Raw genomic sequence first — 13,043 nt, 5'->3', positions numbered from 1 at the left:
TGGGCCAATTCAACTGTTGTCGGTGATCCCGCTGGGATAAACAATACGTTTCACGAGTGGAAGACCCTCGATAACCTGCGAAACTGACTCATACTGCGACGTGCACACACCCCAAAAACTAATCACCAGCAATTCAACCTGTTCACAACACTACTAATGCCAACCAGCTGACTCAACTAGCACACACACGCCCGCCCCGATCGACTAAACACGCGCGTCCTCGCTCGCTCACTCACTCACTCACCACAGCAGACAGGAGAAAGCAAGGTGGCGATGAGCTGTGCGCCGTTCCGTGTCAACGCCGGCTTCGCCGCCGGCGTCCTCTTCGCGCTCATCGTCTGTTTCATCTTGCAGCAGGAGGCTGCCATCAGCGGCCTCAGCGGTAACGATTTATCCCTTTCATTTCACCTCGATTGATCACCACCGTACCGTTTCATGAATCTTCTGCTTACCAAGAGGCAAACACTTGTTTCTTGTTGCTTCATATGCAGTCGCCACTACGGCAGCAGTAGCACAATGGATCACGCTTAAACAGCTGAGTAGAGATCCTGGTGCAATGCAACTGATTAAAGCTCCTCGTGAAAGTGAAACACGTGAGTATTTTTTGACCTATCTGTCTTGCTTTGTGCCAACAAACTATGCTTATTTCCAGTCTCCAGTCTCTGTAAGCTCAAGATCAAACTCTTGCTTGTTGCTTAATCTACAGTCGTCGCTTCTGACGTGCAGCGGACCCCGGACATACAGCTGATCCAAGGTTCAGGTGAACAGAGCACTCCTGTCCTTTGCTTTGATCAAGTTTGCATGCTCATATCATTTGTTTCGACTCCTGTGTATTTAGGCCGACTCTCAGATCTGGCAAAAAATACGTGAGTTGACATAGGCGTAAAACTCTGACAGATCTTACTAGTAGTAGTTGATGAATTTGTCAGTTCGAAGAACTCAGATCTAGCTAGTGAATATTTTGATTAAACCAATGTACGGTTGCCTGCCCAGGGCAATGCATGGGAAACAGTGAATACTAAATTTAACATCATGTGATCCTGATCATGGCTATAATTACGCAGGACCGAGGTGCCTACCGAGTGAACTAATTTGTTTGTCACACACACCACAGAAGTAGGAGTGGAAGTACTAAACGATTTACTCTTACATGCATGCACACACATGTAAGTCTAGAAATGAACACACACCACAGAAGTAGGAGTAGAAGTACTAAACGATTTACTCTTAGATGCATGCACACACATGTAAGTCTAGAAATGAACACACACCACAGAAGTAGGAGTAGAAGTACTAAACGATTTACTCTTAGATGCATGCACACACATGTAAGTCTAGAAATGAACACACACCACAGAAGTAGGAGTAGAAGTACTAAACGATTTACTCTTAGATGCATGCACACACATGTAAGTCTAGAAATGAACACACATCACAGAAGTAGGAGTAGAAGTACTAAACGATTTGTACGGGAGCTGTAAGCATATCAATTTTGCATTGTTTCTTCACAGTAAAAAAAAAGATAACAATTTGCATCGTTTAACAATGCTATATAATAGTTAACTTCAAAAAAAAAACAATGGTAATTGTTTCCCCTTTCCTGGCGCGTGACAGATAATGGCAAGGTGGTGTGTAACACGGAGGGCCGCTCGCGTGACTGGTCCGAAACCTGCGAAGTCGACGGTGACGTCCGCACCAATGGCACAGCACTGTCGGTGACCCTCGTCCCAGCGAGCAGATCGTCGGAGCGTCGGGAGTGGATGATCTCACCATACGCACGCGGTGGCCAGAGCCTGAGGTCGGTCACCGTGACGCAGCTGCAGGACCGATCCGCCGCCCCGCCATGCACGGTGACCCACACTATGCCCGCCGTCCTGTTCGGTATCGGGGGCTACGTGGGCAACTACTGGCATGACTACACCGACATTCTGGTGCCGCTGTTCGTCGTGTCGCGGCGGTACCACGGCGAGGTGACGTTCCTGGTCAGCAACATCCAGCACCTGCCGCGGTGGCTGGTCAAGTACAAGGCCTTGTTGCATGGTCTGTCCAAGTACGAGGTCGTGGACATGGACCGAGACGCGTATGTGCGGTGCTTCCCGCACGTCACGGTGGGGCTCCACCTCGACAAGGAGCTGACCATCGTCCCCGAGCTGGTGCCGGGGGGTCCCCTCACCATGGCCGACTTCACCCGGTTCGTGCGCGAGACCTACGCGCTCCCACGCGGAGCACCGACCCGGGAGCCGGGCAAGAAGCCGCGGCTGCTGCTGATCCACCGGGGGGACTTCCGTCGGTTCCTGAACGAGGAGGAGATATTACAAGCGGCGGAGGCGGCGGGGTTTGAGGCGGCGCTGTCGGAGCCGCGGGTGAACGGGTCCGAGGTGGACCAGGCGCGGCTGGTGAACTCGTTCGACGTGGTGCTGGGCATGCACGGCGCGGGGCTGACGAACGCGGTGCACCTGCCGCCGGGCGGCGCGCTGATCCAGGTGGTGCCGTACGGGAAGATGGAGTACCTCGCGAGGGCGGAGTTCAGCGAGGGCGCGACGGACATGGGGCTCAAGTACCTTGACTACAGCATGAGCGCGGAGGAGAGCTCGCTGATGGAGAAGCTGGGGCCGGAGCACCCGGCGATCAAGGACCCCGACTCCATCCACCGCAGCGGCTGGGAGAATATGTTTGAGCTCTATCTTAAGCAGAACGCTCGCATCAACACCACCCGCTTCGCGCCAACGCTGGTGCAAGCGTTCGACCACCTACGACAGCAGTAGGGGGGAGGGCATGCTCATTAGTCCCGTTGTTTCTTTTTTGGTGGTTTTTTTTTCCATTTTGGGTTAATTGTAGCCTCTTGTGCCCTTTTCTTTGTCATTATTTTCTCCTTTTCACTCGATGGTTTGTTCGAATGTCTACTTGCACTTTTTTTTTGTTAAGAAATGCTAAATCGGTTCTTCTCTTGCCAGTTTCAAACTGGAAGATCTTCATGAACCTGCTCGATCTATATCAGAAAAAAAAAAGAAATGAATGTAAGGCAAGACTAAAGTACATCAAAATTTGGCTCACGGCAGAGCAAAGCAAAGGCAGGAGATGCGTGGATACTCATGGACCCAAGCAGGCAAATTCCACTTAGAGCGGCAGACAGAAAAACAACACAATTTCGAATATTCTTGCTAAATAACCCTTTATTTACTATACCAGGCTACCACAAACAGAGCTGGGCAATAAATTTCAGATCCACTGTCAAATCAATAGAAAACAAAATTTCCATGGTATTTGAATTAAATTTACCATGGTACTTGAAATAAACTTGCTATGATCATAAACTGATTTTGCCATGTTAGAGAAACTAAGAAAATATACATTTGAAGAAAATGGTGGCAAACTATTTGAAGAATGGAAAGTTTGCTATGTTGTAGTGATTGTTTGGCATGGAAATTTTGAAGATGTCTAAAAGTATGGCAAATTTAGACATGGGACTTGAGTAAAACTTGCCATTTCAAAAAAAAAATGATCATTTATGTAAAAACAATAATTTGTCAATGATAAGACAAATAAGAATTTTGCAATGTTACTTGAATTAAACTTGCCTTGATCCATAAATTAATTTTGCCATGGTCCATATAGTAAGTTTGCCACGTTAGAGAAATGAAAAAATACATACATTTGAAGGAAAATGGTGACAAACTAGCCGAAGGATGGCAATATTGCCATGTTTTATTGTTAGTTTTTCATGGAAAAACACACCATAAAAAATTGACATGGTCCATGCACTAAAAAAATGATGCATAAGATAAATTTGCCATGGCTGTGAACTAGATTTGCCATTATCCCATAAAAAATAGATAATTGTGCCTTGTTGAAGAGTATAAATAGTTGCCATGGCCAATTACTAAATTTGCCATGATCCGTTATACTAACATTGCCATGGTCAATTATTAAATTTGTCATGATCCATATTTTTGCCATGGTCATGTACCGAATTTTTTCATGGCCAGTACTAAAAATTAAGAAATTGCCATGTGCATTGAACTTTCTTTCCTAAAATTGCCGTCAAACTTATATATTACCATGAAATTTTTGTATAGGAAACAAAAATTGCCATGTGGATGGTTTGTAACTAACGAAAAAGGCAAACTTGAAATTGACATGTGATAAATACGTAGGTACAAACAAGAGAACAACACCTGGAAAAATAGTCAAGGCAACACGCGCACGCACACACGCGCGCACACACACACACACACATCCACATCTATGCCAAAACATATCATGACAGAAATGTGTACATTCAAAAATGTAATGATGCAAAGATACTACTTGCCATTATGTTGAAAAACACATCATGGCAACACACTTGTTTGTTTAGATTTGCCATCAAAGTTGGAGAAAAAAAGGGTTCTGGTTTGTAATATAAGTTGGCATGAGTGTACTCTAACAAATGGCATACCGGAGACAAATATGTCATGATCCTGAGACCATGTTCCAGAAATTAACCCCCCCTCCCCTCCCCCCGAATATAAAAATGATGTTGCCAGGCTACATGGCAAACTGGCCATGATATAGATCTGTGTTCGCCTTAAAAATTGCCATGTACCTAAAAATACGAAACATTTCAACAAATTTCATGTGCTGTGAGAGCCTACATGCACTAAACACTGAATGTTTATGCTAATTCCACTACAAAAAATGGCCAGGGCTAGGGTTTCTGCCTCTCGCCGGCGCCGCCGCAGGTCCGTCTCGTCTCCGGTGGCCCTAGGGCCATGGGGGCGCGGTGGATCCTGCCAAGGGCCGGCGGAAGGGCTCCGTTTTCAGTCGTTTTTTCCTGTCTTGTTAGGGTTTGTGTCATGCTCAGGAAGGCGAGACGGTGGCGGCTCCCTGAAGATGGAATAAAAGTCTCCCCGCCTAGCCCCCGTTCCGGCGGTGCATCTAGCATCGTTGGTGGGCGTGTGGAGGTGTGTCTCCGGCGGATCTATCTTTGGTGGATTTGCTCGGATCTCGTCGTTGTTCGTCTATGTTCGTGTGTCTTTGGGTTGAATCCTTCCAATCTGCGTTATTCTTCTTCGACGGCGGTTGCTGTTCTGGTGCGCTGGTCCTATGGGGCCTTAGCACGAGGACTTCCCGACTGTCTACTACAAGTTGTGCCCGACTCCGGCGATGGAGGGGTGATGACGGCGGCGCGCCTTCGGCTCGCTTCAGTGCTTGTAGTCGTCGCTAGGTGGTCTACGGATCTGGATGTAATTTTTATTTCTGGAGTTCGTTATACTGCCATGATTGAAGATGAATAGATTAAAAGTTTTTTGCAAAAAAAAAATGGCCAGGGGTGCAAAGAAAATGATGCAACCATGCTACATGGCAAAATGGCCATGATATAGATCAGTTTTCCCCTTGAAATTGCCATGGACCTAAAATATAGTACAAAACATTTTAACAAATTTCATGTTTCATGTGATGTAACAGCCCACATGTACTAGCCACTAAAAAGTTCATGGCAAATTTCACAATAAAAATTGCCATGGCTGCAAAAAATTGCACACACCGCCGACTGCAATTTCATGGCAAAAACACTACATAAATTGCCATTGCTGCAAAAAATACACTGTACACTTCATTTTCTGCCGAAAGAGGAACCGAGAAGAAAAATCTCAACAGCTTCTAAACGACATCCAGTTGACGGCGCCGCACATGCTTCCTGAGCCGGCTCAGGTCCCCTTGTTTCACCCCCACGACGACTGCTGGAACTCAATGACGCCTCCTACTCGGCATAGTGTGGCGGCGACAAGAGCAGAAGCGGGAGCGGCTACCACCGCCGCTCGACGTCCTCCATAGCCGCGGGCTCCCCCTCAGCGACCGTGCATCCTCATCGCCTCACTCGCATGCAGCCACCTGTCGCTGCTCCAATCGCCGGAACAACCTCTATCGTCCGTCGTTGTCCCGCAAGACCGCAGCATGGTCCCTGCCGAACGTCGCCCTCGCAGAGTAAATTGCTGAAAGCCACCACATTTGTGGCTAGGGTACTGCAAAACCACCACTTTTACGAAAAATCACAAAAAACCATCACTTTTGTGGCAAGTGAGTAACAAATCTCACTAATTCGAAACTGAGACGTGTTAATAGCAAAACTGACAGGTGGGATCCGCATGTCTGGGCTGATGTGGCAAAGATTAGTCCTAGTCAATGTTTGACCTGCTGAGGTGGACATGGGTCCCACTTGTCTGCCACACCTCTTATCTCCCCTCTTTCTCTCATGTCCTTCCTTCCTGCTCCGGCGAGCCTGCTCCGGCAAGGCCGAGCTCCCGCATGCCCGCCCCCCTACCTGCTCCTCGTCGCGTGTGCTCCCGCCCCCTGCCTTTTCCTCGCCACGCGCCCGTCCCCTGCCTGCTCCTCGTCACGTGCTCCCGCCCCCAGCCTGCTCCTCGCCGCGCGCCTGCCCCCTGCCTGCTCCGGCGAGGCTGAGCACCGCATGCCCGTCCCCTGCCTGCTCCTCGTCGCGCACGCTCCCGCCCCCCTGCCTGCTGCTCGCAGCGCGCCCGCCCCCCTGCCTGCTCCGGTGAGGCCGAGCTGGCGTGTGCCCGCGCCCCATTCCGCTCTGACAAGGCGGCGGCGGACGCGGTCGTGGCCAGCCACGAGCCCGGGTGGAGTGGCTCCTCGATGCCAGATGCTCCCGTCGCGGCCGACCAACAGTGAATCGACGACGGCGACGATGCAGGGTCCCTGCAGGCTGCAACACTGGGGTTTTAGTCCAATCGGCGGCGGTGGTTGGGCCCCGTTTCGGACGGGAAACAGCGGCAGAGGTCAGATCTGGAGGCGGGAGACCAATTCCGGTCGGATCTGGAGTCCGGCGGTGCGCCGGCAACGGCAAAGCTCCATGGCATTGGGTCGTGCAAACGGGACAGAGAGAGGAAAGTTTAAGAGAGAGAAGAACCAGAGGAAAATGAGAGAGAGAAAAATAAGGCGAGGGACTGACATGTGGGGCCCTTGTCCACGTCAGCGTATTGTTCATGTAGATTTGTCCACGTAGACCCGACAGGTGGGCCAGCGCTGTCAGTTTTCGATTAGTCGCGACTCACAACTCGTTTAGTGCAATATGTTACTCACTTGCTGCAGAGTTGGTGGCTTTTTGTGATTTTCGGCTAAAACGGTAGTTTTGGAGTACCCTCGCCACAAATGTGGTGGCTTTGAGCAATTTACTCGCCCTCGCATGACCGCAACCCTCCCGCATCCTCGCCGCCGCACTCGCACGCTGCCTGCTGCCGCTCCAATCGCCGGAAGGCCTTCGCCACTGCAACCCCTCGCACGACCGCGACCCTGCTGCATCCTCGCCGCGACGCCACCTCACTCGCATGACTCCCGCCGCCGCTCCAATCTCCGGAAGGCCTTCGCCGCTGCACTTTGCCTGACCAACGCCGCTAGGGAAGGATGGGGTGGGGCGAGAATTAGGGGAAGTGGGTGAGGCCAGCTGAGGGGAGTGGCTGAGAATCGTGGGAAGGGATAAAGTATGCGTGGGTGAACCTAGTGTGAACGAGAAAATCGTTCGGGTGAGTTTGCCTTTGACGCGAACGAGGGACCTGGGATGACATGGCGGCTTCACGTGCGCCAATATGTGTGCGTGCGATCCAACATCAAGAAACTCGTTTTATATCCAAAAAATAATTGGGCGAGACGCCACAAGGAGCTCTCGCATTATTCTTGAATTTATTTCAGGATTTCCGGCGATGTGCTTTCAGTGGAAGGAGACGTTTCCGTCGACGACGAGGCGTCTACGGTGGCTTCGTAAATCTCAAGATGATATGCCGGCTCAGTCTCTATGATACGCTCATAGGATAAGATGTGCATGTGTGCATTTATAAGGGTGAATGTATGCACGTGTATATGAGCGCTTGTGTCTGTATTGATGCTAAAAAAAGTTTGGCACCCTCAGTGCCGCTTACACAAGTTGGCGCTCGAAGGCCATAGCTACTAGGTAGGCCGAACATCACTAGCGCAATAACCACTACAATGCAATGGCTTTCATGTTTTATATCCAAAATAGCACTACTTGTCCCTTGATGTCAGTCCAATTATAATTTTTTTGAAAATAGAAAATGGATTTTTTTTAAAAATAATTCACATTTTTTTACAAAAAGTTCATCACGTTTTAAAAATACAATCACAGATCTAATAAAAAAATCTTGACAAATTCAAAAAAGATTATAATTTTGAAAGATGTTCACAAATTTGAAAAAAGTTCAAAGGATTTTGAAAAATGTTCCCTGGATTTTGGCGAAAATGTTCAAGGACTGGGAAAGAGTCCTTTCATTTTCGTAACTTTTTTTATGAATTCAAAAAAAGTTCATAAAATTACTTTTTTCACAAATTTGAAAAACATTCACTTGATTTTGAAAAAAAATTCATGGATTGGAAAAAGTTCATCAATTTTGATAAATAGTTCGCCCATTTTGAAAAAAGCACCGTATTTTAAAAACAAGTTCGCAGATTCGAAAAAGTTAATCGATTTGATAAAAAAACTCAAATTAGTTCAGAAAATTTGGAAAATGTTCACTAGATTTTGAAAAAACAAATCCTTAGTTTTTAAAAAAGTTCATCAATTTTATTAAAAACTTTACACATTTTGAGAAAAGAAAGAAAAAGGGAAAATATAAAGAAGAAGGAAGAAAAAAATGAAAGGATAAACGGCCCAGCCAGCACGGAGTGGTAGTGTGCGCCGGTTCGCGGAAAACACTATAACGGGCGCCATCAAATAGGGTTCGCCAACGCCAAAGACGTGCCTAGGGCCTTCCTCGGACTGACATGTTTTTATTTGGTCTCGCTTTAAAAATGTTAATCATGCATTTGAAAATTATTTAATGTGTATAGAAGCAATGTTGACTATGTATTAAAAAAATATCGCACTTGTATTTGAATAATACTAATCAAGCCTTTGAAAATGTTAAAATGTGTATATAATATACTGTTGATCATGTATTCAAAAACATATCTTGTGTTTAAAAATATTAATCCATTGTTTATTTTCAAATGTGTATAGAAATCTATTAATCATGTATTAAAAGTTATAATCAAGCATTTAAAATATTTTAAATGTGTATAGAAAAGAATATTTCTCATGTAAATGTACACAAAAATATATATAGTGTGTAGAAAAATTTCCTATTTATTTAAAAAAATGTTAAGCAATCACTTGAACAAAATGTTAAAAAGTATGTGAAAAATATTAATAAAGCATTTTAAAAATGTTGAATGTGTATAAAAAAGATTGACCATCTATTCAAAAAAATTAAACTTGTATTTGGAAAATGTTAATCAAGTATTTAAAAAAAATTCAAATGTGTATACAAAAATGTTAACTATATATTCAAAAAATGTTTAATTTTTATTTGGAAAAAATGTTAACCAACCATTTAAAAAATGTTAAATGTGTATAGAGAAAATGTTGACCATGTGTCCAAAAAATGTTAATTTTGTATTTAACTTTTTTAACAAAGATTTTTAAAATGTTAAATGTATATAGAAACAATTGACCATGTATTAAAAAAATCTCGTATTTAAAAAATGTTAAACATTTATTTGAAAAATGTATTAGTTATAGACCAAAAATGTGTATAAAAACTGAAAACAGAGATAAAGCGACAAACAAGATGAAAATCGAAAAATAAAGAAGCAAAATCGAAGAAAAGGCAGTGAAAACCGAAGAAACGGAAGAAAGAAACAAAAGTAACAAAGAAAAATGAAAACCCCAAATAAAATAAGTGAAAATCAATGAGGAAACGAAGAAACCCCAAAAAAATATAAAAAAAGAAGAAAAACCGGGGAAAAGAAAACTGAGTTGTTGGACTGTGGGCCGTTTGACAACTCGGTCATGGGCCTAAGCCCAGGCTCATCTCCCTACCTGACAGCACATATATGTTGGAGGCATTGGTGAGTGCAATCAACACATCCACTTTCTCCTCGCGCAACCCTAGCAATGATTTATTGTTCGTCTCGTTGTGCTGCTTTCGGCGCTCCCATCCCGAGAACCGCGTGAATGGTCAGTCAGGAGAGCAGGCCCCCGAAACCCCGCTATTCAAGATCCTACACGGGGAGAAGGGCGATAAGGTTTCTGGGAAGCGTCTCGGCCCGACTGCTCCAGATCCGTCTCGGTCTTTGTCCGCTGCTTCGATTACTATGGCACGGACACCATGGCCGCCCCAGCAAGAAGAAGGTCACGGATGAAGCCGAGGTTGCTGTTGCCGACGCGGCCCTTGCCTGGCCTACCGAATGGTATGATTCATTCATCCCCTACTTGCTTGTTCGTGTGCTAGCCGTATATGATCTGTTCGTAGATGTTTTAGTTCTATGCTATAGACGTGTTCACATCTTTAGGTTTCAGTATGAGTTGCATACTATGAATGCCATGTTTACCGTTTGCTCGTGAATTAGATAATCAAAAAAATACTAATATATCCAGCATTCTACTCGCTAAATCGGGTCTTTGTACTAAAAATAAATAAGGTATGTGCTTATGTCTTGGCTAACTTCACTAGAACCGTGGGTGGCGATAATGTTTGGTTCTGTTGCCGGAGTGTATCCCAACTAAGAGTATTTGTTAGCTGACTGTAACTTTGTACCCGTGTAATAAATATCTCTTTCCGTCACAAAAAATAGGTAGAGAAAAATAGCAACTAGGCAATACACATAGGACTAGTCATTACCGACTCGCCAAATGGGATATCATCTGTTGACCTAAGGATCAGGGGGGGCTTGGTATTGAGAATCTTGAAGTCAAGAACAGATGTCTCCTCAGTAAGTGGCTGTATAAGTTGTCAGTTGAGACCGAGGCAATGTGGACGCAGATTCTCCGTAGTAAGTATATGCAGTCCAAGACTTTGTCCCAGGTGACAATGAGAACGTCTGACTCGCCGTTTTGGAAGGGGCTTATGAGAGTCAAAGCTGCCTTCTTTAATAGAACAAAGTTTACTGTCGGTAATGGCAACACTACTCGCTTCTGGGAGGATACTTGGCTTGGTGAAACGCCGTTGGCGCTTCAGTATCCTTCCCTATATCGCATTGTTCAGCGACGTGATGCTCTTGTTGCAATGATTATGCAGTTTGTTCCCCTTAATATTCAGTTTAGGAGGGTGCTTGTTGGCGAACGGTGGAAAGCATGGCTTCATTTGGTGAGTAGACTGATGGAGGTTCAGCTAACTCATCTGCCCGATCAGTTGTGTTGGAAGCTCACTAGATCTGGAGAGTTTACAGTCAAGTCGATGTATATCGACGTCATTAACTGTAGTGTTATTCCTAGTTCCAAACATGTTTGGAAAGTAAAAGTTCCTTTGAAAATTAAAGTGTTTATGTGGTTTGTACATAAACAAGTAATTTTAACAAAGGATAATTTGGTTAAGCGCAACTACACAGGATCTACTAGGTGTAGTTTCTGTGATCGGGACGAAACTATCAAGCACCTCTTCTTTGATTGCCCGTTGGCGAGAGTTCTGTGGCGCACGGTGCAAATTGCCTTTTAACATTACTCCCCCGAATTCGGTCAATACGTTATTTGAAACGTGGCTTGTTGGGATAAAGTCCGCAACAGCTAGACACATTCGCGTCGGAGTATGTGCGTTGTTATGGGCAATTTGGAATTGCAGAAATGATTTGGCTTTTAACAGAACAACATCTATTCATTTTTTGCAGGTTTTATTCTAAGCTACCGCGCTGATCCGTATGTGGTCCTTACTCACTCCGACGGAGGCCAGGGAGCGTTTGGTTACTAGATCTGTCCGATGGGAGATGGTAGCGCGGGATATCTCCAACCGGTTTGGATGGCGGTCATGTAATAGGATAGGCGATTACTTTACCTATCTTTGTTATGCCAGCCGGTTGTGGTTTTTTGGCCTTGTGGCTCTTTATGAGCTTGCCTTTTTTTTTTTTAGATTTTAAGACCTTATTGAACCTCTTCATTTTTTTATATATGTGGTTGTATGCATCGTTCTGATGCAGAGGCCGGGAGTCCCTTTTTTGAAGAAAAAAAAGAAAAAAAACTTGTTGCCGGATGCCTATATATATGCACCGGAGAGTAGAAGAGAGCTCTTAAGATCAAAATAAATAAATCAAATAGACTAGGTAGATTGTATGATGCTCCACTGACTGCATGCATCCACTAAGGAAGAGTGCTCATTTGCAAGGATCAACACGGTGGACCATAGTCTAGTAACTCCTCGCTTGCCCTGCTTTTCGATTCAGCAAACCACCTATTGGCTTGGAAGACATCAAGAATTGAGGGATTACATAAAATTTGTCATCTCGCTTGCACTGCAGGACTATCTAGCTATATCAGCGCCCCACTACGAACATGATACCTAACAGGTTCTGGCATTCTGTTTAACCTTCCTCCCTCACCATGTCCAGACGTGTCTCATCATCTCTGGATCACCCAATGTCCCTATGTTAATTTGCACCGGGTGTTTTAGGTTAGGGATGCAGCGCGGTCTCCCGCATAAGCCCGCAAAAGGTGGAATTAGTTCAAAACTAAGTCAAATTGCTACAAGAACTTAGAACTAACCTGATCTGCTTATACTATGGAGCGGGGCGGATCAGGCGCCGCCGTGCATCCCTATTTTAGGTACACCACCGTTAACATTTTCATAAAATGGAGCCCTGTCCAATGTGCTAACTGTTACTAATTGAGTAGTATCGGTTGGCCAATTAAATGATTAAATGAAAACCATAGTCCAGAACGTATGCATCCCCTTCTACAGTCTGCTTGATTGTGCAAAAGAAAAAAAAATCTAGTCTGCTCAACTAGTTTGTGAAATAGAATATCCTTCCACCCATTTAATGCAGCCTTGATGCGCCGGAGCTACTCGCTGACTAGACAGGCCACAAGTTTCTTTTTTTCAGAAAATAATTCGTGTACTACTCAAAGATTAAGGCATCCAATCTCGTCCAACAATGTTCAAGACATCCCCTGGGCCAGAGCCTAACCGAACCGCAGTTCGGTTATTCAACCTACCAAAGTTATCCATGAAATGACTGACATTATTACCGCTCCGATGAATACGAGTAATGCAAAAATCGCA

General features: G+C 45.1%; 1 protein-coding gene across 1 annotated transcript; it reads left to right on the top strand.

Moving 5' to 3' along the window:
* The first annotated feature begins 201 nt into the window (after positions 1-201).
* On the top strand, positions 202-2,924 carry LOC123133704 (alpha-1,3-arabinosyltransferase XAT3-like). The gene is made up of 4 exons (XM_044553127.1): positions 202-382; positions 492-593; positions 707-760; positions 1,615-2,924. Exons 1-4 carry the CDS (start codon positions 274-276, stop codon positions 2,763-2,765), a joined length of 1,416 nt encoding a protein of 471 aa, XP_044409062.1. The 5' UTR covers positions 202-273; the 3' UTR covers positions 2,766-2,924.
* Positions 2,925-13,043: the final 10,119 nt, after the last annotated feature.

Source organism: Triticum aestivum, chromosome 6B (assembly GCF_018294505.1).
Source record: "Triticum aestivum cultivar Chinese Spring chromosome 6B, IWGSC CS RefSeq v2.1, whole genome shotgun sequence".
NCBI lineage: Eukaryota > Viridiplantae > Streptophyta > Magnoliopsida > Poales > Poaceae > Triticum > Triticum aestivum.
This window is presented reverse-complemented; position numbering and strand designations above follow the sequence as displayed.